General features: G+C 38.2%; 1 protein-coding gene across 4 annotated transcripts in view; it reads left to right on the top strand.

Annotated features, from left to right (window-relative positions):
• LOC134349220 (gamma-aminobutyric acid receptor subunit gamma-2) overlaps positions 1-23,128 on the top strand; it is a 101,166-nt gene extending 78,038 nt beyond the window's left edge. For 2 of the 4 annotated variants that reach the window (XM_063053217.1, XM_063053216.1), the window contains exons 8-12: positions 10,193-10,345; positions 14,307-14,512; positions 15,372-15,395; positions 19,864-19,902; positions 21,383-23,128. In XM_063053217.1, the coding sequence (XP_062909287.1) occupies positions 10,193-10,345; positions 14,307-14,512; positions 15,372-15,395; positions 19,864-19,902; positions 21,383-21,658 (698 nt within the window). In that variant the 3' untranslated portion in view covers positions 21,659-23,128. The remainder of the gene's footprint in view (positions 1-10,192; positions 10,346-14,306; positions 14,513-15,371; positions 15,396-19,863; positions 19,903-21,382) is intronic. The other 2 variants (XM_063053218.1, XM_063053219.1) reach the window with 2 other exon arrangements.
• Positions 23,129-27,411: the final 4,283 nt, after the last annotated feature.

Raw genomic sequence — 27,411 nt, 5'->3', positions numbered from 1 at the left:
TCTGCTTAAAAATACTCAATGACTGGGCCTTCACAGATGTCAAGGCAATGAATTTCACAGATTCACTATGATCTTGCAAATGAATTTCCTCCTCATTTATTTTGTAAAGTGGCATCCTTCTACTGTTTGAGTCTGTGCCCTTTGGTCCTAGACTCTCCAACTTTGCATGTCTACTTTATCTAGGGCGGGCCTTTCAATATTTGATAGGGGTCAATGAGATCCCCTCTTGTTCTTCTAAACTCCAGTGAGAACACTGGACTTAACATTAAATATTAAGATACAAAAAATAAATTCAGATTCAGCAGAAAGTGAATTTTATTTTAGGAGGTAACATTAGAACAATTACATAATCCAAAGTAATAATTACATGTTTTAAAGATAGCTGTGTACTTTAAATTGCACTTTAAGGTCCAAATTATTCCCTACCCTGCTCAGTCTGGGTTTATTTGTTCATGTTTCTTAAACCCACAACATTCAGAGGGAATCATGATTGATATAATGTTACATCATTTTTATCACACACTATGGGGTAGACATTTACTGCTGTATGTTCACAATACAGATCTGTTCTGGTAGGCTCGTGCCAACAGAGGAATATCTGTAATTCATGAAAACTTGTTTGATAGTTTCTCTATATTAATGTGTAGAAGGACAAAGGGAACAATTAAATGGCCAAACTTCATGCTGCAGGTTTCCCACCAAGGTGCATACTGATCAATTTGTAATGTTATTGTTTTCGCAATGTAGTTGAAATAAATTCCTGCAATTCACTACCTAACACTGACTTCATTGCAAGACCTGCAGCAGTTCAAGAAGGTGATGCACCATCAGCTTCTCAGGGAGGTGGCTGAGAAAATCATTTGGGAACTAAGAAGTTGGAAAATGCAGAAGTCTTAATCAGTTGGGAACATTGGCGAGGAGGGTGTGAAGAGATTTATTTATTTGGAGATACAGCACGCAACATGCCTTTCCAGCTCAAAGAGCCACACCACACAGCAACCCACTTATTTAGCACTAACTTAATCAAAGAAGCATTTACAATGACCACTGAATTTACTGGTATGTGCTTGGACTGTGGGAAAAAAAACAGAACATTCAGAGGATACCCAAATAATTCACAGGGAGAATATCCAAACTCCTTACAAATGGCACTGGAATTGAACTCTGAACTCCAGAATGCTCTGAGCTGTAATAGCGTCACGTTAACTGCAATGTTACCGTGGCAACCCAAGATAATCTTCTGAGGATGAGATGCTTGGAATCTTGAAATGATTGGGGGATTGATGAAGATGATTGTGAAAAGGGGTTGATTTTATGTTTGTAACTCCAAATTATAAAATTAATTGAAAGCAAACCATAGAGATGGGAATAACAAGTCTTTCGTTTTTACTTTTAGTGAGATGCGTGGGTATGACATAGTGGCGTAATACATAGAACATAGAACATAGAATAGTACAGCACAGTACAGGCCCTTCGGCCCACAATGTTGTGCCGACCCTCAAACCCTGCCTCCCATATAAACCCCCCGCCTTAAATTCCTCCATATACCTGTCCAGTAGTCTCTTAAACTTCACTAGTGTATCTGCCTCCACCATTGACTCAGGCAGTGCATTCCACGCACCAACCACTCTCTGAGTAAAAAACCTTCCTCTAATATCCCCCTTGAACTTTCCACCCCTTAACTTAAAGCCATGTCCTCCTGTATTGAGCAGTGGTGCCCTGGGGAAGAAGCGCTGGCTATCCACTCTATCTATTCCTCTTAATATCTTGTACACCTCTATCATGTCTCCTCTCATCCTCCTTCTCTTCAAAGAGTAAAGCCCTAGCTCCCTTAATCTCTGATCATAATGCATACTCTCTAAACCAGGCAGAATCCTGGTAAATCTCCACTGTACCCTTTCCAATGCTTCCACATCCTTCCTATAGTGAGGTGACCAGAACTGGATACAGTACTCCAATTGTGGCCTAACCAGAGTTTTATAGAGCTGCATCATTACATCGCGACTCTTAAACTCTATCCCTCGACTTATGAAAGCTAACACCCCATAAGCTTTCTTAACTACCCTACCTGTGAGGCAACTTTCAGGGATATGTGGACATGTACCCCCAGATCCGTCTGCTCCACCACACTACCAAGTATCCTGCCATTTACTTTGTACCCTGCCTTGGAGTTTGTCCTTCCAAAGTGTACCACCTCACACTTCTTGGGGTTGAACTCCATCTGCCACTTCTCAGCCCTCTTCTGCATCCTATCAATGTCTCTCTGCAATCTTCGACAATCCTCAACACTATCTACAACACCACCAACCTTTGTGTCGTCTGCAAACTTGCCAACCCACCCTTCTACCCCCACATCCAGGTCGTTAATAAAAATCACGAAAAGTAGAGGTCCCAGAACAGATCCTTGTGGGACACCACTAGTCACAATCCTCCAATCTGAATGTACTCCCACCACCACCACCCTCTGTCTTCTGCAGGCAAGCCAATTTTTAATCCACCTGGCCAAACTTCCCTGGATCCCATACCTTCTGACCTTCTGAATAAGCCTACCGTGTGGAACCTTGTCAAATGCCTTACTAAAATCCATGTAGATCACATCCACTGCACTACCCTCATCTATATGCCTGGTCACCTCCTCAAAGAACTCTATCAGGCTTATTAGTCAGGATCTGCCCTTCACAAAGCCATGCTGACTGTCCCTGATCAGACCATGATTCTCTAAATGCCCAGAGCTCCTATCTCTAAGAATCTTTTCCAACAGCTTTCCCACCACAGACGTAAGGCTCACTGGTCTATAATTACACCGACTAGCCCCACTACCTTTTTTGAACAAGGAACAACATTCGCCTCCCTCCAATCCTCCGGTACCATTCCTGTGGACAACGAGGACATATACTATTCCTGCTACTACTATACTACTACTAATGATGTATACTATTCACATACCTTTACATATAACCTGTAATACACAATGTAAACAACAAAGAATACTTAATTAAACAATATATTCACAATATTAATCAAATATTACTGAAACATTAAATACACAAAACTCCTCCCTGCTAAGCTATAAACTTCAACTTAATATTCAGATGGCATCCACAGCAGAATAAATTTTAAATTGTTCCATTCAAGGCTAAAGAATTAATCGCTGTGGACGATTTCTTAGTCTTGTGAGATAACTTCATGGCTGACAAGTTGGAGGGGGTGGGTGGCGGTCACTCTGCTTGATAGGTGAGAATTGAGGCTGTGAAACTGTCTCAGGTTCTGGGGCCTCCTCCATGGTAGTTGTAGGAGTTCACTCTGGGACTGCAGGAAGTGGTTCTAACAACTCTGACTCAATTTCTTCTGGATGTGTTGACATCCCAAACAGTGCACAGCAAGCTGCTAAATCTGCTGATCTGTCTCAGACCACCAGACAATGCTTTGAGCCAACACTTTCATTTTAACTATGCCTAGATGACAAGCATGTACAGTAGCTCCTCCAACACTCCAGCTCTCAGCTTGGATGCTACAACAACTCTAATTCCCCACATAAGACAATGCCCGTCAAGGGCAAGTTCATCTTGGTCCTGGTAAAATGTTACCGTGGCAACCCAAGGTGATCTTCTGAGGATGAAATGCTTGGAATCTTGACATGATTGGGGGATTCATCTATGCTATAAAAGGGAACATTTGATTTGCATTAGGGAGATAAGGTCAAGAGGAGTGTCCCCTTTTGTAAACTTTCTCAGGACTTTCCCTTTCCAAGCACAAACAGGACATACCATCAGCATTTCCATGATTAATTTATCACTTGAATTTGTTTCTGTAATTTTGTCCTCTAAGAAACAGAGCTCATCTTTGTGTTTATGCTCCTGCTGTTAGTGGAGCACCCTTCTGTGAATTGAAAATGTACACTCATGGTTTATGATCAGTAATGAGCGTAAACTCTCTCCCATGCAAATACTGGTTAAAATATTTTACACCATAATCCTGACTTAAGGCCACTCCATCAATCTGGGTGTAATTTTTTCCTGCAGTGGTAAGGCATTCATTGTCAGTGATCATAACATGTAACATGAGTAACACCCACTGTATGCCATAAGGCAAGACATCACAGGCAACCTTCACTGGATGATATGGATCGTAGTCTGTGAGTACAGTGTCTGACATCACCATTTTCTTTACATTTAGGAAATCCACCTCACACTGCTTTGTCCATTGCCATTTCTTCTCGATCTGTAGTGGAGCACAGTAGCCAGGTCTGGCAAGAACCTGCTAATGTAATTGACAATTCCTAACAGCTGTGACGTTTCCTTTGGTCTTTGCGCATCGACCACTGCTTGAATTTTCTCTGCCTTGTGTGTCAACAGTGTGACCACAGTAAGTGATGCTTAGCTTAAAGAATTACCACTTGTGTTGTGATCAGAGGCCATAAACTTCTAATCTTTTTACAGTTGTCTTGGGATTTGAAGATGTTCATTGCCATCCTTACTGGTAACAATGATATCATCCAGGAAGCACTGTGTGCCTGGGCAGTCTTGTAGCACTTGGTCCATAGCTTTCTGCTAGAATGTAGGTGAAGATACTACTCCAAAATTAATGTTATTATGGCCATTAAGCCCTTTTGTGAGTGCTTATGGTGAGAAACGCCTTAGACTCTTCTTCCATCTCCATCTGTAGGTAGGCCACAGCTGTCCACATTGCTGAAGTGTTTCCCTACAGAAAGATTTACAAAGATATCCTCTATCCTCTATCTTAGGTAGAGGGTATTGATCTTCTTTCAGTATTGGGTTCTTGTTGACCTTAAGGTCACCACAGATCCTGACGGATCTATTCTTCTTAACTACTGGGACCACCTGCATCGTCCAGGGGCTCTTTTCAACCTTGGAAAAAAATCCATTCAACCTTGTTGCGATCTAGCTCATTAGCTACTTTATACCAGATTGTTCAAAGAACTGGACAGGCTTTGCAAAACTTGCGTGTGGCATTTTCATTTAACACTGTTTTACCATTGATATGTTTGTTTTCCAATGCCATCCCCAACTTTCTTTATTTGCTTTCAGTTGAATCAATTGCAGGGGATGTAGCGTGCAAATTGTGGGATGGATGTCCAATCAAGTTTAGTTGTCTCAGCCAATCCACAGACCCACAATGCTGGCCCTTCTACTTTTTCCACTATAAGCCAACAGTGGCTTGTTGGTTGTTTTACTTCGCTGTTACAAAAGTCATTCCCACAGGAGTTATCTTTTCTCCAGGATAAGTTCTTAGTTGGATATTTGCAAGCTTCAGTTCAGTATCTTTGAAATGCCATTCAAACACATTTTCTGGAATGACTGAAATAGCCAAGCCAGTGTCCAATTCTATTTCAATTAATTTGTTGTACACTTCTGGTGTAAGCTATATTGCTTGTCTATTGTTAGTTTTCACTTTGTAAATCTACCCAGTCCTGTTTTACTCTCACCATTATCAGATTTTTCAATCACCAGCACGCAGATTCATGTTCTTTTTGAAAGTACAAATTGACTTTTTATCTTCTTCTCTTCCCTATGCAGCATATTTATTTTATTTTCTGCCTAATGTGTTCTTGGTATGTGTCCTACTTTATTGCGTTTTCTGCAAGTTTTGTCTTTAAACTTGGATTGGTCTGGTGTACGTGAGGCCCTGCCACAACAGTGACACAATTTGTTCAGCCAGGTGTGTTTCAGTTTAGCTGTTACAATTCTGTTCACGTTCACTTTCATTCCTAACTGCAACTCAATTGCACCTCTGTCTTCTGTTTCCATTGATACAGCTATTTCTACTGCTCTTTTAAATATAGGTTGTGCTTCATTTAGAAGTCATTTTTCAAAGCTTTCTTGTAAGATTCCACAAACTAAATGATTTCTCAGTGTATCATTAAGCCTATTACTGAACTGACATGCTGAGACAACTTCATTTCAGCCACATAAGCAAAAATGGACACCTCTTCCTTTTGATTCCACTTATGTAACCTGAAGTGTTGTGCAGTCAACCGTTTTCACTTTAAGTGTTCCTGCATTACTTTCACGATATCAGAAAAGCTCATTTTGGTTGGATTGGTTGGAAATATTCAACTTCCAGGCAAACTGCATGCCTTTAGATCGAATGCACTCAGCAAAATTGGCACTCAATTCTCATTGGCTATTTCATTTGCTATAAGTGCTGCTTAATTCACTCAGTACACAATATCCAGTTATCTCTTGAGCATTTGAATGCATCTATCTTCCTAATATAGCCAGCCATTTATTATCATAATTATTTATGATTATGATCACCTGGTACTCACTGTTTATGAAATCCTGAATTTGTCTATTTTCTGCCCTTTTTTTTAAAGCTTAGATGTCTCTGACCCTTCTCAAAGGAGCACGCGCTGTGCTGCTTGTTAACTCAGCTGTTTCTTGCTGCGCTTTTTAAGAACTCGAATGTCACACTGCTCTTCAAGAGATGGTAGTCATCCTGGGTTCATTAAAAATTTCTTGTTGCCACTGTTATGATTTGTAACTCCAAAATACAAGATGAATTGAATGCAAAAACATGGAGCTGGGAATGATCTGTCTTAATGAATTATGTAAGCAGCAAAGAATGCTTAATCAAACAATATATTTACAATATTACTCAAATATTATTGCAATATTAAATGCACAACATTTGGTTGGAAAGAAGTTCAATAGGAGACACCAGCAGCCATGAAGAAATCAGTAGGATGGCACATTGGGATGTGTAAAACGAATCTGTCTTGGGGACGATTGTAGTGTCAACCTCCTGGTGGTAAATCAGGGGGCTGTTGGACCTCTTATATCCAAGCAAGGACCAGTTCTCTTTTGGGTGAGTGCTTGTCTCAGTATAAATCTTGCGCCATGTCAAATGGTGTCAACTCTGCATCAAACACCAATTGACATTATTAGACACATCAATTGCCCTTTATATTAATTCAGATTGTGCTTGTCTGGAAAATTGAGATAAAAACTATGCAAGCACTAAGTAACACACATCAAAGTTGCTTGAATTTCCAGCATCTGCAGAATTCCTGTTGCAAGCACTAAGTAACTGATTGCTTTTGAGTTTTTGATAAAATTCACTTGGACACCCTATAAAATGTTATGCTATGAGAAAGATTTTCAATCATTTAATGCTTCAACACAAGGAATTGTATTTTTTGTCCCCTTAACTCTAAGTAAACAGATATTCAGAAAATACTATCATGTTCAGTGTGTTCCAGACAGTCACATATTGAAATAATCAGTAGCAAAGAGCTCTGTTGGAGAGCTTTTGTAGTGTAGTCACTGTGTTCTGTTGCAAACATTGCTGTCAATTTGAGCCCAACAATGTCACACAGACAGCAACGTGATAATGATAGGTAATATGAATCCGAAAATCAGTTTGGAAGTGGATCTCAAGAGAGTGAAATGTTGAATGCCGATGAGATTGTTTTTTAGAGCAGTTTTTCATTGAGCCTTCTAGGGGATTGACTAGATGTAGTTTGACGTAGCAATATTTCAGTGGGGTAAAGGAAATTACAGTGGTATGAGAGAGGAGTTGGCCAAAGTAAATTGGAAGGAGGTACTGCCAGGGCTGACAGCAGAGCAGCAATGGCGTGAGTTTCTGGGAAAAATTAGGAAGGTGCAGGATAGATGTATTTCAAAAACAAAGAAATACTCAAAAGACAAAATAGTACAACTGTGGCTGACAAGGAAGTCAAAGCTAATGTAAAAGCAAAAGAGAGGGCATACAACAAAGCAAAAATTAGTGGGAAGACAAAAGATTGAGAAGCTTTTAAAACCCTACAGAGAGCAACTAACAGTATCATTACAGTAAACTTGGGTATGGCGTCATCAGAAGCCCCCAGTTGATCCACTCCTTGATCCTGCCTCTTCTTTCCCTCTGCCTTCATGGTGATGGCAAACTGACACATGGCCTTTACCCCAGGGGCAGGAACACTCTCCCACTCCTCGTCCCTGTCCAGTCCCTCATGCACCCGTCGGGATAAAGCATCCACATCAATGTTCAGGTTCCCCAGCTGGTACTTCAAGCTGAAATCATAGGAAGACAACACTGCACACACTCAGGATAGAAGGCCACCTATTTAAAACAGAGATATGGAGAAATTTCTTTAGCTAAAGGATGGTGAATTTGTGGAATTTGTTAACACAGACAGTTGTTGGTACCAGGTTGTTGGGTGTATTTATGGCTGAGGTTGATAGGTTCTTGATTGGACACGGCATCAAAGATTACAGGGAGAATGCTGGGATGTGGGGCTGAGGAAGGTATAAAAGGATCAGCCATGATTGAATGGTGGAACAGACTCGATGGGTCAAGTGGCCTAATTCTGCTCCTATGTTGTATGGTCTTACTTATGTCAGTTGGGTAGTTTCAGATTCCGGTATATCTTTATTATGTAGCACTTCCCTAACTTAATTTTTTTTTTATTTTGATGTTTGTTATAAAATATAAATTTTACAGATTTATTATTTGATATTTAAGATCCAGAATCTAATTTTTGGAAATAGTACATGAATGCGAAATCATCAGATAGACCGTATTGCACTGCCACAACCATCTGACACTGACTATAATTGGAAACTTATCTCCACTGAGAAATCCAACAGAGCTACAAAAATAACTTGTTAACTGTCCGGATGTTCAACTGATACAAAAGAAATGAAAATGAGGTCTGTTGTTTCTTACATTCTTTATCTTCACTTACTATCCTTCCAATTTGACCAATAACTTCTTTGAATATTTAATCGCGTAAGCAGAAATCATTTTTCCTTTTCCTTTCTATAGACAGAAATTTTATTTTTTATATAACTATGTGCTTTATACAATACACTACCATATAATAATCATGTGTGTTTCAATAAAGTGCATTTTGGCTCAAATTTTGTAATGGTAGTGATGAAGGTATCTACACTTGCAATTACAGTGGATAGTGTTTGGACAGTAATAATTTGTCTTCCACAAGCTATGCTGCATTAATATTTAAATGAGTAATTCAAAACTACGGTGCATTGATCTTCATCAATCGTGGGATTGAGCTTAGGAGCCGAGAGGTAATGTTGCAGCTATATAGGACCCTGGTCAGACCCCACTTGGAGTACCGTGCTCAGTTCTGGTCGTCTCACTACAGGAAGAATGTGGAAACCATAGAAAGGGTGCAAAGGAGATTTACAAGGATGTTGCCTGAATTGGGGAGCATGCCTTATGAGAATAGGTTGAGTGAACGTGGCCTTTTCTCCTTGGAGCGACGGAGGATGAGAGGTGACCTGTTAGAGGTGTATAAGATGATGAGAGGCATTGATCGTGTGGATAGTCAGAGGCTTTTCCCCAGGGCTGAAATGGCTAGCACAAGAGGGCACAGTTTTAAAGTGCTTGGAAGTAGGTACAGAGGAGCTGTCAGAGTAAGTTTTTTATGCAGACAGTGGTGGGTGTGTGGAATGGGCTGCCGGCGACGGTGGTGGAGGCAGATACGATAGGGTCTTTTAAGAGACTCCTGGATAGGTACACGGAGCTTAGAAAAATAGAGGGCTATGGGTAACCCTAAGTAATTTCTAAGGTAAGGACATGTTTTGTGGGCTGAAGGGCCTGTATTGTGCTGTAGGTTTTCTTTGTTTCTATGTTTCTAATGCACATGAACACACAGCATTTTCTAAAGATGAACATCCTTAACAATGCAAAAACAAAGTGCTGATGTATTTGTTTGTAAGTGAATAATTAATGGTGTTAATTATAATTAATTCATCTCTTTGACGTTGTTAAATTACTTCTTATATGTGTGAAATTTCATTTCTTGAGATTATAATTACTGTTGGAGGTATATACTAATTTTATGTTTCTGTCACATCACTCAATCCCATTTTCAATTCTGTTTATTTCACTTTTTCAACATGTTTAAACATTAAATTAAATACTTGCATCTCCTGGTTGAGATTCATTGTGCAGTAAGAGTTTTCAGTCTAACTGGATTAAGAGACAATATTTCTTTTCTGCTTGCACACAGTTGGATTCTAGAAATCACAGTGAAATGTATTTTTTAATTACTGGAAACTGTCATATAACAGCATCATAAAGTAAATGGACAGTTGTAAGCATAATGAATTACAAACACTTTTCATATGTCACTGTCTGGAAAATTAAGTAATTATTTTTATCCTAAGAGAAGGACTCATTGAATGTTTTCATTTCCCTGCAGGAGATTATGTTGTAATGTCAGTGTATTTCGATCTCAGCAGACGAATGGGATACTTTACCATTCAGACCTACATCCCTTGCACATTGACTGTTGTTTTATCCTGGGTATCATTTTGGATCAATAAGGATGCCGTACCAGCAAGAACATCATTAGGTAATGAAATGCTTACACCACAATTATTAACTTTATGTACAAGAAATATTCGAAACTTGTCTAAAAGTAATTAATATTCTTTTAAGAACACATCTTAATTCAGCTGCTGTCTTCCCCAGTTTGTTTGGTCTATTGTTTTCACCAGGAAAAGACAATGAGGGTGTAATGTCTAATAACCTTCTTTGGACATATTTGAGTATAGCAATATTTGAGTATGTAAAAACTCAAATATATAGGTGTATATTGTTTGTATGTATAAAGGGGGGAGGGGGAAGGGGGGAACTGCTGAATTAATGCATATGTGGGTACTTGGTAAGAAAGCAATTATCAGCATGTAATTAGAGTAACAGTCCTAAAGTTGATACATCTCTGTAAGATCCAGCAATGGCAATGAACATTTAAGTATATTTAACAAAAAAATCAGTCATAAGTTTAAGATTTATTTTTATCAGTAGTGGGAGCAAAATTTTGGCAAGCAGCTTAAAACAAAGTGCTGGAGGCACTCAAGGGGTCAGTCAGCATCTGTGAAGGTAAAAGTGATGGTTATTGTTTTGGGTCAAGCAGCTTCAAGACAGAAAGTATCATGTGAAGTTAGTCTGTATAAAGAGGTGAAAGGGACAAGTGAAGCATAGACTGGTAGGTGATAGGTGGAACCAGGTATGGACGGGGATGATAGACACATGGAGCCGATAGGATGGAAGAGGGCAGCTGAAGACAAAGACAGAGGCTGGAAAATGATAAGTGGACCTAAAAAACACAGGTGGATAGGTATATGGCAAATGGACAGATGGAACCTGCAGCAGAACAGTAACAAATCGAGGCAACCTGAAGTGAGAGGAATGGAAACATTGAACAAAGGAAGAGAGAACGTAGACCAGTCAGAGTAGGAACATAGTTCGGGTAAGTTTATTCAAACTGGAAAACTTAGTGTTCATATTATTGTATGTTAGCCAGGAGGAATAAACCACATAAAGTGCTGGAGGAACTCTGCAGGTCAGGCAGCATCAATGGAAATTAATAAACAGTTGATGCTTTGGGCCAAGACCCTTCATCAGGACTTGAAGTGAAGGGGAAAGAAATCAGAATAATGCTTCACTAGGACTCAACAGCCCTCTCTATAACTGGATCTTGGACTTCTTGAGAGAAAGCTTCCAGTCAGTTGGAGTTGGCAGGAATATTTCAAGCTCCATCATGCTGAGCACTGGTGTCCCCCAGGATTATCTGCTCAGACCACTGCTGTTCATGCTGTTGACTCACGACTGCACTGCCAGATCCAGCTCAAAATGCATCATCAAGTTCATTAATGATACAACAGTGGTTGGCCTAATCAGCAACAGAGATGAGTTGACATGCAGGGAGCAGGTAAAGAGGATGGCCAAATGGCGTGAGAACAACCACCCGAGTCTTATCGTGTACAAGACAAAATTGATGATTGTGGACCTCAGAAAGGCACAGGTCAACCACTCTCCATACACATGAATGGCTTTGCCGTAGAGAGAGTGAAGAGCGCAAAGCTCCTTGCTGCACACATAACAGACTATTTAACCTGGACCTACAACACCTCCTCACTACTCAAGAAGACACAGCAGCGTCTACACTTTCTGATGAGATTGAGGCCTGGAAGTCCCTGCCCCCATTGTAACAAATTTCTACAGGAGTGCCATTGAGAGTGTCCTGTCTGGCCGTCTCACTGTGTGGTATGGATCTGCAAGGTATCGGATCACAAGAACTTACAGAGGACAATAGAATCTGCCAAGGGGTTAACTGGGGTCTCCCTCCTGCTGATATTAGACACTTACTGGGAGCGTTGCAAACCAAGGGCCGGAAGCATTGTTGAGGATACCTACCACCCATCACACAATCTCCTTGACCCACAACCATCAAGAAGGAGGTACAGAAGCATCAAGCCTAGGAATGTCAGACAAGGTGACAGCTTCTTCCCTCAGGCTACAAGACTAATGAATACCATCACACCACCAAGATCTCTTCTGTAGGACTCTTTACCTGTGCTGCACACTACATGCATTTTGAATTATATGTTTAACTTTTTATGGTAACATTTGTAATGTACTATGTGTGATACATGTTTAATGGGTGCACTGTGGTCCAGAGGACTGTTGTTTCATTTGGTTTTATATATGTACAGTCAGATGACAATAAACTTGAACTAGAACTTGATTTGCAATCTCTTGTGCCTTCAATTAATCTTAGCCATGTAGTTCCTGAAGAGCTAACATATTTGAAATCAGTATTCCATGCAGTACAGGTGACTTCTGTGTTCCTAAAAAAGGACCATGAGTTTCCATAAAGAACAGCCATGTTCTTTTTGCTTGTCTGAGGAAACACAAGTTGAAAAAAATTGCGTTTTTCTCATGACTTCCTCAAGAGAGATTTGTGTTGTGATTTGTGGATTCTGTAAGCATGAATTTCCATAATCCACATGACCATAATGCAGGGGCTGCCTGTATTTCATTCATTTGCTTATGTAATGAGTTACTTTTTAGTTACGCCATTGCTTGTGTTCTTCTATACTTATGCAAAGAAAAAACCTCAATCATATCGTGGCTTGTGCAATACAGGGTGTTGCAGTATGGCTCACAGTAAATATCTCTGAAGTGCATTGATAGATGTAACATGTAGAAAGATGACAGCAAAAATCTGCTAAGAGCAATGAGCCCTGTTGCAAGACAATCTGCTGAGACAATCAGAGAGATGCTATTATCACCATATGAAAGAGGGGATGGACAATGGCACTCTGTGCTGTTTCCTTCAGTACTGGACTGATATCCACTTTAACACTGTCTACTTTCTAGCATGACTGTAAAAATCCATTCCTCAATTTCAAAAAAGAGAAGGAGGGAAATCCTGGACAATATAAATTCATGGCTAAAGTCATGTTAGCTGCTCATTATCACAAATGTTAATTGTTCCATCCGATTAGTCGTAAAGGACTTTGGATTGTACTGTGATTGTGGAAGGTACTGTATGAATAAACTTTGTTGTTTTCTTTCCACTTAGATTTTAGGGCAAATGCTTTGCAGTGGAATTTGAACCAAAAATTTATCACCTGAGTAGCAAGGGCTTCCACAGAGCCAAGGCCGAAGTGATAGTTCTTAATATAGGCATAAAGTTACTGTACACCAATTGATAATTCCAAAATTCTAATCAAGAAAACATCCTGTTTTATATTACAGAAGTGGATCTTTAGTCTTTATGATTTATTTAGCAAATGATATTTGACCCAAGCATCTAACAGTAATTCTCTATATTACTATTTATGATATTTGAAATATGAAACAACTCTTATGGAATTATTTTATAGAAAACTGTGAGCTGACTCTCTAGGCCTAATATCAGATGCCAAAATACATTCAGGACTTAGCTGCTATGGTCAGCAGTGCTTATGAGCTTAAATGTCAGATTCAATGGGATGTTCAGCAGCATATCTCTTATCTGAAAGCTTTGAGGAAAATCTAGTTTATACGATGAACAGAATTGAAGTGCTTTCCTTTCTGATTTTAGTTTCATCCAGTGGGATCTATTACAGATTGATTTTTTGCTTTCTAAATGGGTAGTTATGTCTTCCTTTGCTGCTAAGTCGTTCACAGATGTTTAAGTTCATTGAACGTCAATGAACACACAGCTAAAAGCTAATGCAATATATAGAAGGCAAACAGAAAACACTTGTATCATCATTGCAATTATGAGCCCAAACCTTCAGGATCTCAGTATGTATTGACAGCAATTAATTTTATGATTAGTAAGATTTTAGTTAATATATTTAGTTGCTAAGCAAACAATGTGTAAATAAGAGATGAATTACACATCTTTGTCTAATTTTCTAATGATCAGAACTTTAAAGGCAAGGTGAAATAAGCAAATGTGTGAAAACACTTATGGTTTCAAGTCATGAATAATGAGATTGATCACAACCTTGATCATCGTTTCATTCTTGTTACAGGTATTACGACTGTCTTGACCATGACTACACTAAGCACGATTGCTCGCAAATCCCTCCCTAAGGTTTCCTATGTGACTGCTATGGACCTGTTTGTGTCTGTTTGCTTTATCTTTGTATTTGCTGCTTTGATTGAATATGGGACCTTGCACTATTTTGTCAGTAACAGAAAGCCCGCTAAAGACAAAGACAAGAAGAAGAAGAATCGAGTATGTACCTTACTATAATGATATTTTTAAGGACAATTATTGATGTTAGTGTTTGCATGCATGATAAAAATATACATTGTTGTAAATTTTGACATGAACACGTTTCTTCCAAATGTTAGTCATTGCTTTCTGTTATAGCACTGATTACTTTAAAGACCAAAATGCTGCTCAACATTTTTATTCTTTTATAAAAAAAATCTTGTTAGGCTTGCAAAAACATGTTAACTTATAGTCTGAAATAGTATAATTTTTACTGGTCCTCTCTTGCCATTTAGAATAAAAACAGCCATTCTATTTTCTAGATGGCTAAATAAATTGGTTTATCTTGTTAGTATCTAACCTTGTGGCAACAGAGAATTTGCAGACTGCACTTTTCAAATTTTCACCATTATGTTTCGCCTTTGCTTCATGCTTATGTTTCAACCCGTCCTACAGATTGAACTGTACCCTCTTTACTGTCTTCAATATGCGATTTAACTGATGTATCTCTCAATTGATCACTGTAACTAGATATAATGCTGGGTAAATTATGCCATCGCACATTTTAAGAATTGCATTCTAAGTAAACCTACGTGCACTTGTCATCAGCATATGTAAATGAAACATTACTTATGTACTGTATAGATAAAAAGATGCATTTTACAGGAATATTCTTTGTAAAGCCATTTGCCTATGGCTTTCATGCAATATATGAATGAAGGTAAAATGTTACTCAGGATAGATATTAGTTGTTCGTTCTACTGTAAGTCTATATTATTCTATCTGTTACTTTAAGCTGTGTTATTACTTTCTTCTGTTCTCCTGCATTGTATTTATAATATCTCCCTTTAAGCATTTTTCTTTTTTTTCCAAAAAAAAGCTTCTTCGGATGTTTTCCTCGAAGGTACTTCATTTTCTTTTTTTACAATAGCAATAATTTTAGTATGTCAGAGTGCTCACCAATAGACTGAACCTATTAATGGGACAGATATTGCTCCCTTCAATCAGCAGTCCTGTAAAGAATAGTGCCCTGTCTGCTACTAGTGAGTATGACATTACTATTTCTGTTCCCTGCAATACTAAGGGTAAGATCCTGCCCTCCGTGCACCATCTAGTCCAATGGTGTTTCATCTGTGGTGAGCTGAAGGACCAGATGTATTGTGGGTTTGGCCACTCAATATTAAGTCAGTCAAATTTGACACATTTAACAAATGCTGGTGAACGCAGCAGGCTAAGCAGCATCTATAGGAAGAGGTACGGTCGAAGTTTCGGGCCAAGACCCTTCGTCAGGACTAACTGAAAGAAGAGATAGAAAGAGATTTGAAAGTGGGAGGGGGAGGGGGAGATCCGAAATGATAGGAGAAGACAGGAGGGGGAGGGATGGAGCCAAGAGCTGGAAAGTTGATTGGCAAAAGGGATACAAGGCTGGAGAAGGGAGAGGGTCATGGGACGGGAGGCCGAGGGAGAAAGAAGGGGGGAGGGGAGTGCCAGAGAATGGGCAAGGAGTTATAGTGAGAGGGACAGAGGGAGAAAAAAGAGACAGGCACAGACTGAAATAAATAATAAATAAATAAATAAATAAGGGGTGGTGTACGAAGGGGAGGTGGGGCATTAATTGAAGTTAGAGAAGTCAGTGTTCATGCCATCAGGTTGGAGGCTACCCAAATAGAATATAAGGTGTTGTTCCTCCAACCTGAGTGTCACACATTAGCTGACCTTCATTAGAAATTTACTGTAAGTAAAAGTATTTTGCTGACCTTCACTAGAAATGTCTATGAGTAAAAGTATTTATATTTTAACATTTTAATGAATCCTTGTGTTTTAAGTTAAGTTTGCAAATTGAATCTGTTTTTAAAGTATCTTTCTTATTTTGTCACTTTAGATTTTGACATGTTTCATTTTTTAATTGGTTAACTTGTTTTTCAACTATTTTTAAATTTCTCTGATCTTCAGCAAAATTTGGTAACAATGAAAAGTTACTTCCAGTAGTCAGAAAGCCATCAGGACAGTCCAAGCGCCAGGCCATTTTTACCATCACCTGAAGCCCAGTCACTTCTCATTGGCCAGTCAGCTTCCTGAAACAGCCACACCAGCAAACCTGGCAGGATGATGGAAGTTACATATTTGCACATTATGCCATCCCATGAAAGAGAATACAATGCATAATGTAGCCGAACATCACAAGAAAAATGTACATCCTTCACATTTTAAATGCTATTTGATTAGTTTTTTTTTCTGGTAACTACATAACAGACCGGACTCCCTGGCTATAACCAAAGCAATGCCATCTTGGAACACCTGCAAGTGTGATTTGCCACTTAAGTTCACTTTAATCTTCTACAATCCTGCTTGTGTTTTCTCCTAACTTCTTAGGATATCTTTGGGCCTCCAATTTAGCTGCAAGTCCTTTCATCTTTATAACTGCCTCTTACATTCACTTTCTGAATATAATTCTTTTCTTGTAGCTTTCTAATTTTTTTTCCTCATTTTATGGCAGTTTGGATACTGGACATGATTTTAGACTTACCTGATTTCATATGACATCATCAGACCCTTAACTGAAAGATGATGAAGTATGCTTCTCTTTCCATTGGTTGCATTTCCAATCCCAATCAGCTGTAGAATAAAATAGTTGTTTCAAAGTTTCCAAAGGGGATATTATAATAAAATATTTTTCTCAAGTTATAATCATGGTCTTCATAGAAGAATTCTAATTTAGTCGTGTTGAAATCATGCAAGTGTTTCTGCATCAGAGTGGAGAAGATAGGCCGAGTGTCATAATATTTGATTCCACCTTTCCACATTTTGTCTGGTATCTTATCTCCCTACTTCAAATAATCTCTTAACCTGAAAGTGATTATTAGTTCAACCCAATAGTTAGTTTCCAGTCACTTCTGGTTATCTAATCATGCAATTCAATTTTAAAAGTGCACACTCAGTAAACTGTCAGAATAATGGTCACGCTTGAGAAAGATATGAAAAAGGCAGAGTCTTCTTAATACGGTTGGCAGAGTGGAGTTGGGGTAAAAATCAGCAAGCAGCTAAAGGTGGACATTTTGCCTACCAATATCCATCCAAGCATGAAATATCATTTTCCATAGGTTTAGGTATGTGTGGAGCATAAACATTAGAATAGACCTATTAGATCAAATTCTCTGCTGTAACTACCTTGTAATGTATGGATTTGTAAGGCCAATAACAGGATTCATAGCAGGAGAACAGCTAGTACAAAAGAGAAGGATTTGCACTCTAAATACCTTTCCTGACCTCGGGCTGTCTCAAAGTAGTTTACAGATGAGTGAAATACTTTTGAAATGTAGTTACTGTTGAAATGTAATAATAGCTTGTAACAGCAGGAGCTACAGACAGAACAGTTAAGTTTATCCTTCAACCTTCACTGAACCTTTAACGCATCCTCCAAATTAGACTATGAACCAGTACTAACACCAACATCCAGAAATAACAATCTCATTAATGTCTAATTGTTCAGTTTATGGCTTATTGGAGAAGGAGATCAGGAGTGTAAAGAGATTAATGAGTAAAAGAAATTCAAATTTCCGAGTCTCTTTCAAATAACGATACAAGAATAGATTTTAAATTCAAGCACTATATGCATCTTAATATCATTAATTATGTATCAATATAATATCAATAATAATTTAATCTATTAGGCTATGTTAATCATGCAAATTTCACACTTTTTTATTATTTTAGTTTTCCTTTAGCTGGTAGATTTATGCAGTTAAACTAACGGGATCAAAATGAAACTGATGTCTATTTTCAGCTAAATAATCATAAAACTTTTAAATGGTAAGATATAGTTACTGTGTTTTTATGAACATTTCATTACAAATAAAGATATTTTCTGAAAATTGTTTTGAAATACAGCATTGTAACAATATGATTGTATATCATAACACACTAATCTAAAAATGATTTAAAGATTGCACTTTTTCAAGCCAGAGAATAGTTTGTTTATATAAAAAAAAAGTTATAAAGAAATGTAATGGTTGATTCTCTACCAGGTACATTTCAATCTGATACAGTGCAATCCGAGGAAGCAAAAAACAATTCTGTGATTGATGACAATTAAACAATTTTCACATCCAAGATTATTTATTCACATGATTTAAGTCATCAATATAGCAAGAGTTCTCACACTGACATATCAGTCTTTTCATTGCACTATATACAACTGATGAACTCTTAAAATGTAATGAGGCAGGTTGCAGTGTTTAGTGCCTGGAGATATAATCTGAACAGAATCCTCACTCTTTATAAAAAACAATAACTTTCATTCCAAGTAAATCAGAAAGATAATCCATAGATTATGAACAGACAAAAAATATAAGTAGCTAATTTTTTATTGTCTCAAAGGATCTAACTCAGTCTCAGTGGCAGGTGACTGATCTACAATGGAGCAAATCTTCCTGGCTATGATTAATAGTTTTGAAGTGTTCCAGTGTCCAGCCACTTACAATGAAGTAAGTTCCAAGCTTATGGTTATCACATAGTCTCTATTACTGGACTCCATGTTGAGCTCAAGGGTGGATTCTGGTCCTGTTGCAAGTCCCTGTCATTGAATTTTGTGAACTGACATTGAATCAGATACCCAGTAGCCAATGCCAGCCTGCAGAATGGGAAATGAAATGTTTATTTATTTTAAATTATTTTGTTTTAGATTAATATATTTAAATGTTTAATTCTGTCCAAATGAATTCTGTATTTTCTATTTTGTGAACATTATTTCTATTCTTAATTATTCATGTCAATTTTAATATTTTTATTAAAAAGACTCACAACTTTGGCAAGCTTAGGTCTGCTCACAGCATTACATTCTGTTAAATGCTGTCAGGTCATTCTGAACTCTGGACATCAAAAAATCTCCTCCTGAGGTCAAAACGCTTACATTATGTCTCTAGGCTGTGTTGAGCCAACACAGCTGATGCTAGAAACAAATGCAAAGGTCATCTTCTTACAACCTTTCTGTACAAAATTTCATGGATGGCATTTATGAAATGTATTTAATAAAGTAATGTTGAAATTGCAATAAAAAGCAAACAAAACTTCCTAACATAGTGAATAGGAACATAACAAGAGTAAAATATAATCTTTCATGTTTCAATTATCAAAGACAGAAGGACTAACAGGTGCTTTTATTACAACAAAGATACCCACAGAAATAAGTAAAACACATCCAGGTTTGTAGAAGACTACAATAAATCCCATCTGCCCCATTCTCTCTTTTATTTTCCTTTTCTCCAACAACTTGCTCTTTCACTCACTTCCTTTTGATTTTTTTTACCACCTACCGACATTAAGAGGTACTTTGCGGCAGCAAATTAACATTCTCACACTTTTTTGGGTCTTAGGAGATCGGAAAATCTACAGCACCCAAGGTAGGATCAAATGTAAGTTCCTGGGCCTGTTATTTATATCTACTGTTTCCAGCTGCTAAACATTAAGTAATAAAAGTGAATACAAAGCGTGATCCCTCGGCAAATATCAGAAAATAAGCAAATGCAATTTTTTAAGAAATAAGAAGCAATATAGTCACCACTCACCTTATAATACATTGGGGGAATGGGTTCTCTTGAATATGTGTTCCAGTTCTTTAGTTTTTTGATGAATACACCGCCATTAAACTTGTCGTCATGATGAATTTACTTCTGTGATCTGATTTCCAGAATGTCAGACTGCAAATACAAACAGGAACCACTATAACAACTTTTAGCATCTTTCCAATTGATTTAGGAAATTAATAGCATTTCCCATCCCATTATTTTCTTATTACTATTATCAGTCAAAGGGAAATTTAAATAAAAATAATCCTGTATCTTTAATCTATGTGTCAACAAAGTCTGAGGTAAGCAATATTTTTATTAATACTTTCTCAGAAGATGTGTTATTAGCACAAAAAAAATTTTACTTGAGCTCTGTGATATTACAATGAATTTACTTGAATGAAATTTTACCTAATTTTAAAATGTGATTGAAATCCAAAAGGAACAGGTCAGAACAAAATTCTGCAATCCTACCCATTGTGGCTGCACATGGTGGTAACAAATTAAATAGTTAAAAAAAGGAGAAGCTTTATAAACAGAGATGGCAGAGCTCAACATTTGAGCTCAGAAGGCAAAATTGAAGCATTCACAACCATACTCTGTCAGAAGTGTTGAGTGAATGTTCTACCTTTGCTTCTAATAGCCACATCTTAATGGAGATCAATAATTACAGATCCAAAAACATTACTACAGGATTTCTTCAAGACAGGTTCAACAATATAAGACAAGATCAATATTAATGCATGGATTTGTTGTTCAGAAAACTACCTCATGTCAAAGTATGATTTTGCACCAATTAAGTTTGGAAGGTTTGGTCCCATTTTCAGACTCAGGAAAGAAGTGTCCTTGTTTCTAGTCATCTTGAATTTATGAATTAAGATATTGCAGTTATAGAATAAAATGACTTAAATAGGTCTGAAAGTGCTGTAAAACTTGAGATTGAATGTTTAATGCCACTTTTATGACACAACCTCATTGCAGTATTGTGATAATATTAACAAAGATAATTTACAAATATAAAATTCAAGCACATCATAACAAGGAAGTTCCCTACTATTGCCTCCAAGAATAAGTCTGCTTATTATTTGGTGTTGGGTGTGTCATTAGTGGCAGAGCTAGGAGTGTGCACAGGTTAATTGTGAGAGTTATCACTACCAATTTATCAAGTGATTTTTGAGTTTATCCTAAAATTTGAAATTATCCTTTTTTTTTCTTTTGAACTTATGGTATTAGCCATATTGAGCAATATAGCCAGAATAATTTTTTACTGAGTTAACTTTTTTCTAAACAGTACCTAACTAAAGATTACTTCTTGAAATGATTATAGGCACCTACAGTTGATATTCGTCCTCGGTCATCTGCTGTTCAGATGAATAATTCTTCCCATCCTCAAGAACGGGATGAAGAATATGGATATGAGTGTCTGGATGGCAAGGACTGCACCAGTTTCTTCTGCTGTTTTGATGACTGCCGCACTGGAGCATGGAGGCAAGGGAGGCTACACATCCGTATCACTAAAATTGACTCGTATGCCCGGATCTTCTTTCCCACCGCCTTTGGTTTGTTTAACCTCGTCTACTGGGTAGGCTACCTTTACCTGTAAACTGGAGGAGCAGGCAGAAACATAGGCCTTATCTGCTGCTGACCCATTAAGATCAAATGTAAAAAAAAATTAACAGGAAAAGTTGTACACTTTTACGTATGTCTTACACAAATTGGTGATTGACAATTCAGTGCATGTTTTTATTTTTATTTGCTATGAACTACCTTTATAAACAATCTTTTTTTGCCTGAAGGACTGTTATAAGTGAAAAGAGTGAGGCAAATTGAGCTCATTTACTTACCTGTTTTCTTGCTGATTGTAGTTACTTGACTGTCTTCCTGGCACGTGCAGTGCCAGTAAAGCACTTTGGACATAGTTTTGCACTGGAATCATAACATGGACACCTATAGCTATGGATCATTGCTCAGGACCACGCTCTCCTGTTAAAGAGACAAGGAAGGAAAACATAAGCCTAAGCATACCAATCTATTTATCATTTCAAAGATACGTTTTTCAATGATCAGTGCAACAGTTGTAAGTGAAGGATATTAAACAACTTTTTCTACAAAAAGGGAATGGAGCGCAGCAAAGCCTCCATCTGGCATGGCATTAAAGTTAAATCTGAAAAGGATGAAAAAAAATCAATATTCCTATTGGGTTCTCAAGCAATCCTCAAGGTGATCATCCTTCCTTAGCATTAACATGACATAATAATTAAAGTTTTAACAGTTGATGGACCTGTTTTGTATTCCCATCTTCATTTTTTATTTCCTTGTTACAAACATTATGTCATTGTCCCCAAGAGGCAACATTAATAATTTCTACTTGTTGGATCTAACCTTAACAAGAAGGATTTCTCATAAGTGGTGGTTGGTTGATAAGAAGGCAGATTGTCATGAGTTTGAGTTAACCATATTTCACCTAAGCTTCATTTTCTTTAGCTTCAACTTACCCTCTCCTACATAGAATGAACCATTGCCTACACATGGGGGACAGGCTGGTACCATGTTCCCGGGCTACTACCTGGTTTGCTCTAGGACCAGCTACTAGGAAACATAGATGGGCATGAAATCATTTGACCTACTCTAGTTAAAACAGAAATTATGGAACATCTCAGCCAGTCAACCAGCATTTGTGGAAAGAGACCCCTTTTCACCTTGGAAATGTCCCTAGTCTTTATGTAGTATCCTTGTTCTTACTCTATTCTTTACCTGAGATTAAACTATTTCAGTACATGAGCAACACATATTGAGACTTAATTGGTGTTAACAAAGGCTACAGGTATCTGTCTCACCACAAGTGTTGTATATATCACTACTGGTACCATGGTACTAATGAAAGAAACACAAATGTTCTTCCTGTTTTGAAACTGCTTGAGATCTGGGCTCAAGATTTCTTTGCACACATGATACTTGCGCATTGCACTGTAATGATATTGATGATGATCTTGACAGTTTCATGTAAAGTTTTATACGATATCTGTAATTGAACAGCTGAAGCTGACTTATATGGTGATACTAATAAAGCTAAGGGAATAGATTAATCCACTTGTGACACGCATTTTCCTTTAACCTGATATGAATGATTGTTTGCAGTGGAATGGCAGCACTTCCAGTCATTTCTCACCATTGCAACATACATCAAAGTTGCTGGTGAACGCAGCAGGCCAAGCAGCATCTATAGGAAGAGGCGCAGTCGACGTTTCAGGCCGAGACCCTTCGTCGAAGGGTCTCGGCCTGAAACGTCGACTGCGCCTCTTCCTATAGATGCTGCTTGGCCTGCTGCGTTCACCAGCAACTTTGATGTATGTTGCTTGAATTTCCAGCATCTGCAGAATTCCTGTTGTTTGCGTTTAAATTTCTCACCATTGGTTTGGTTTATAGTTCAGTGAGAGCTTAAAGCTTACGTCACTTGTCTATGAATTTTAACACATTCCTTTGCTGTATACTAACCAGATTCATTAATAACAAATAACCTTGTATCATTTTGTTTGAGAGAAGAGGACATATATCAAGATCAGCTTAACCACTTAGCTTAATGTTGAAGCAGAGTCTTTGGGGAACTTGATGGCTGAAATGTGCATCTCATTTTTAAATGAATAACATTCTTTGACCTTAAATTCAAAAACTACTCTAGCTGCAGCTCAAGAGAAAAAAATCAATCACAGAAAGCACCCTGAACTGGATTATATATTTTTTAAACAGAAAGCATCCGTGACTGCACTTGGAAATATAGTTCTTGCATTGAAATATTCACATAAATTCAAATGCAGAGTACATATAATTGCTTAGCCTGACATAATGAGCAATTTGTTAGAATTACTAGGACCAGTTTTATCTTTTAGTTTCTTCAATTTATTTTTCAATCGGTAATAGCCTTTTTGATGTTATCTAATTGTAATTATCAGACTGTGTGTGCTCATGGTAGCTTAAGCCTTCTTGTCTCAAGTGTATTCAGTGGAAACAAGTATTTAAAGGATGTTATTTTCATGAATGCTAGTCGGTAGTGTAGTGGCATCCATACCAGCCTTCGAGTTGAATGGTCCAGGGTTCAAATCCAGCCAGCTCCTGGCTTGAGTTGAGCATCGAGCTAAAAAAAGACTAAAAAAAATGGCAAGGTTACTGCCTGATGCATCACAAGCTGTGGAAAGGAACAACAACAACAATTTTCATGAAACAGTATTCATGACACTGTTTTCAAACACACAGGGCAACAACATGCTTCCATCCTGATTGCTGAATACCGGCCAGATTTGTTGCACTATATAATGGGGCTTTGACAATTCATTATAGTCTTAAGCATGCTAGGTGGAATGAAAAGATGATTTGCAAGTTACTAATACAAGTTAGAAGAAGGAAGAGAAGAAAGTGTAAATGGAAAGGAAGAAGGCTGTATACACCAGGGGTTCCATGTGAGCTGTATTGTATATTGTATGTTGTATATCAAGGAACAATATTTGAGGAGCCTACACTTCTTTACGACAGTGTCAACAGAAACGTGCCATATGCTTTTGCCATATAGAGCAAGATCACAACTACATTTCTAGCAACGGAGGAACAGTGAAGGTGTGCATGCCATGAGCCTCTACGCCTCAGGACTTCTCCACTCTATGCAAGGATATATTTTACAATTTTTTAGCACATCTCTGTTCAAAGATCAGCAGACTGCAAAAGGACATAGATAGATTTCCAAGGATCCCAGGCTTCCCTATGGTATAGGCCCTTTTGTGTGCTGCTATAACCCTTGCAGCATGAGAACCCAAAGATATTCAGAAATTGAAAACCATCACTCTCTCTGAATGTCCATTTGGTTTCTAACCAGAGATAAAAGATCATGATGGCCATTGTAAAATACGCAGCAGAAAAGCCATGACTCTTTTTCTTATGACAGACCACTTTACCCTCTGCTTTTTGCCCTTTCTTTTATTGAGAGAAGCGAATGGTTGATGAGAAATGGAGATGCATTTTAATGAGCAATGTATGAGGCTATTTATTCAGTTGTTGAGATATGGTAGTTAATGACGTATTCAGTGTTTTTTCCTACACCTGTGAAGTCAATTAGATTTCTTAGGCATGACATCTCACATTTATCTAATTGCCCGCTTCCTGCCAAAAAGGCTTCATAGATTGAAGTAGCGACGCTCTTCCACTTTGCTTACCAAGCCTCTAAGGTCATATCTAGAAGTCTAAAAGCCCATTCTCAGAATGTTCTGTCATTCCATCTAATGTAGTGAGATTACTTTCACCACAAGGCTGTTCCCGCTTCAAGAGTTGCAGTTGCCTTGCTCACTGCTGTCCACCTTGAGCCAACAGTAGCCATTAACAAAACTGAACTATCATTAACACCTACAGCTGGAGGACAATTATTTACACAATATGGGTTAATCACGCACCATGATTGTAGCGCACATTTTCTGGCGCTATCCAATTTAAACTTTTTGGTCCATGCACAAATATTGTCATTTGGCTTAAGGACTGGTGTTCCGATTTTAGCAGCTTTTAAAAAAGAAAGTAAACTTAAGACAAAACAATAGATATTAATTGGCATTTTTGTTGTCTTTTATGCATTATTGTCCATTGTGACTGCTACAAAGGTAAGGATTTAACTTGTAATGGAGAGGCTGCCAAGAAACACCATTTGTAGTTGTCAGTTAGCTGAAGCAAGGTACCATTAAAATCTTGGCAGTCAACATGTTTCAGTAAGCTACTGGCTTTGATTCTTTTCAGATCTTGTCACATTTAGAGAATTCCAACATGGGCTCTTCTATCAGATAACTTCACGGAGTTGCGTAATTCTTCCTAAACTGTGGACGTTTACATAATAATTCACATATTAAAGTAATCATGCAATGATGTCACATTTTTTACATCAAAGTCAAAGACAGGTTTTTGTCATCTGCACCCACAGCGCCAATCTGCTAATTAAATTTGCCGATGACTCTACATTGATTGGCCTCACCTCAAACAATAACGAGGTGGCCTACAGGGAAGAAGTCATCTCTCTGACAGAGTGGTGTCAAGAAAACAGCCTCTCCCTCAATGTTACAAAAATAAAGGAGCTGGTTGTGGATTACAGGAGGAATGGAGACAGGCTAACCCCTATTGACAGCAATGGACATGGGTTGAGGGGATAAACAGCTTCAAGTTCCTCGGCATCCACATCACCGAGAACCTCACGTGGTCTGTACACACCAGCTGTGTGGTGAAAAAGGCACAACAGTGCCTCTTTCAAATCAGACGGTTGAGGAAGTTTAGTCTGGGCCCCAAAATCCTAGGAACTTTCTACATGGGCACAATTGAGAGCATCCTGACTGGCTGCATCACTGCCTGGTATGGGAACTGTACCTCCCTTAACTGCAGGACTCTGCAGAGAGTGGTGTAGACAGCCCAGCACATCTGTAGTTGTGAACTTCCCATGATTCAGGACATTTACAAGGACAGGTGTGTCATAAGGGCCTGTAGGATCATTGGGGACCCAAGCCATCCCAACCACAATCTATTTTGGCTGCTACCATCTGGGAAGCGGTACTGTAGCATAAAAGCCAGGACCAAAAGGCTCTGGGACAGCTTCTTCCACCTGGCCATCAGAGTGATGAACTCACACTGACTTGAGTGTACTCTATATTACATTGACTGTTCTATTTATTATAAATTATTACAAATTACTATGATTGCACTTTTAGATGGAGATGTAATGTAAAGATTTTTACTCATGTATGTGAAGGATGTAGGAAATAAAGTCAATTCAAGTGCATGTATGCACAGATGGAAGGAAAATCTCACTTGGTGCAGCATCACAGCACATGATATCATATAAGAAGCATTCATAAGAACCAAACATAGACACGATTTTTAACAATAATATACTGTACAAAGTCCATCTTAATGCACAATTATCACAAAAAAGAACAAAGTTTATCGAAGTGGTCTTCGTGTGTTGCTAAACTATTGTGGTTATAGGTGTGCCTATTGGCTCAAGAACTAACTTTGAAGGGAAGTAGCTGTTTTGAACCTGGTACTGTGGGATTTCAGACTACTCTACTTTCTGCCTGATGGAACGGCAAAAAGACAGCATAGCCCAGATGGTGTGATTGTTGATGATGTATGTTGCCTTCCTGGATCAGTAACATGATCTCCTGTAATTGCTACTGATGGAGGGGGATGTGCCAAGATATTCTGGGCTGAGTCCACTACTCTCTGCATCTTCTGATCTTCACTGTGCATTGGAATTGCTATACCGACCATGATGCAACCAGTCAAGGTACTTTCAACAGTGCATACAGAAACACAGCACACTGACTTCTACAACAGTAC

The sequence above is a fragment of the Mobula hypostoma genome, chromosome 7 (genome assembly GCF_963921235.1).
Source record: "Mobula hypostoma chromosome 7, sMobHyp1.1, whole genome shotgun sequence".
Classification (NCBI taxonomy): Eukaryota; Metazoa; Chordata; class Chondrichthyes; order Myliobatiformes; family Myliobatidae; genus Mobula; species Mobula hypostoma.
Note: the sequence above shows the minus strand (reverse complement) of the source record. Positions and strands in the feature narration are given on the sequence as shown.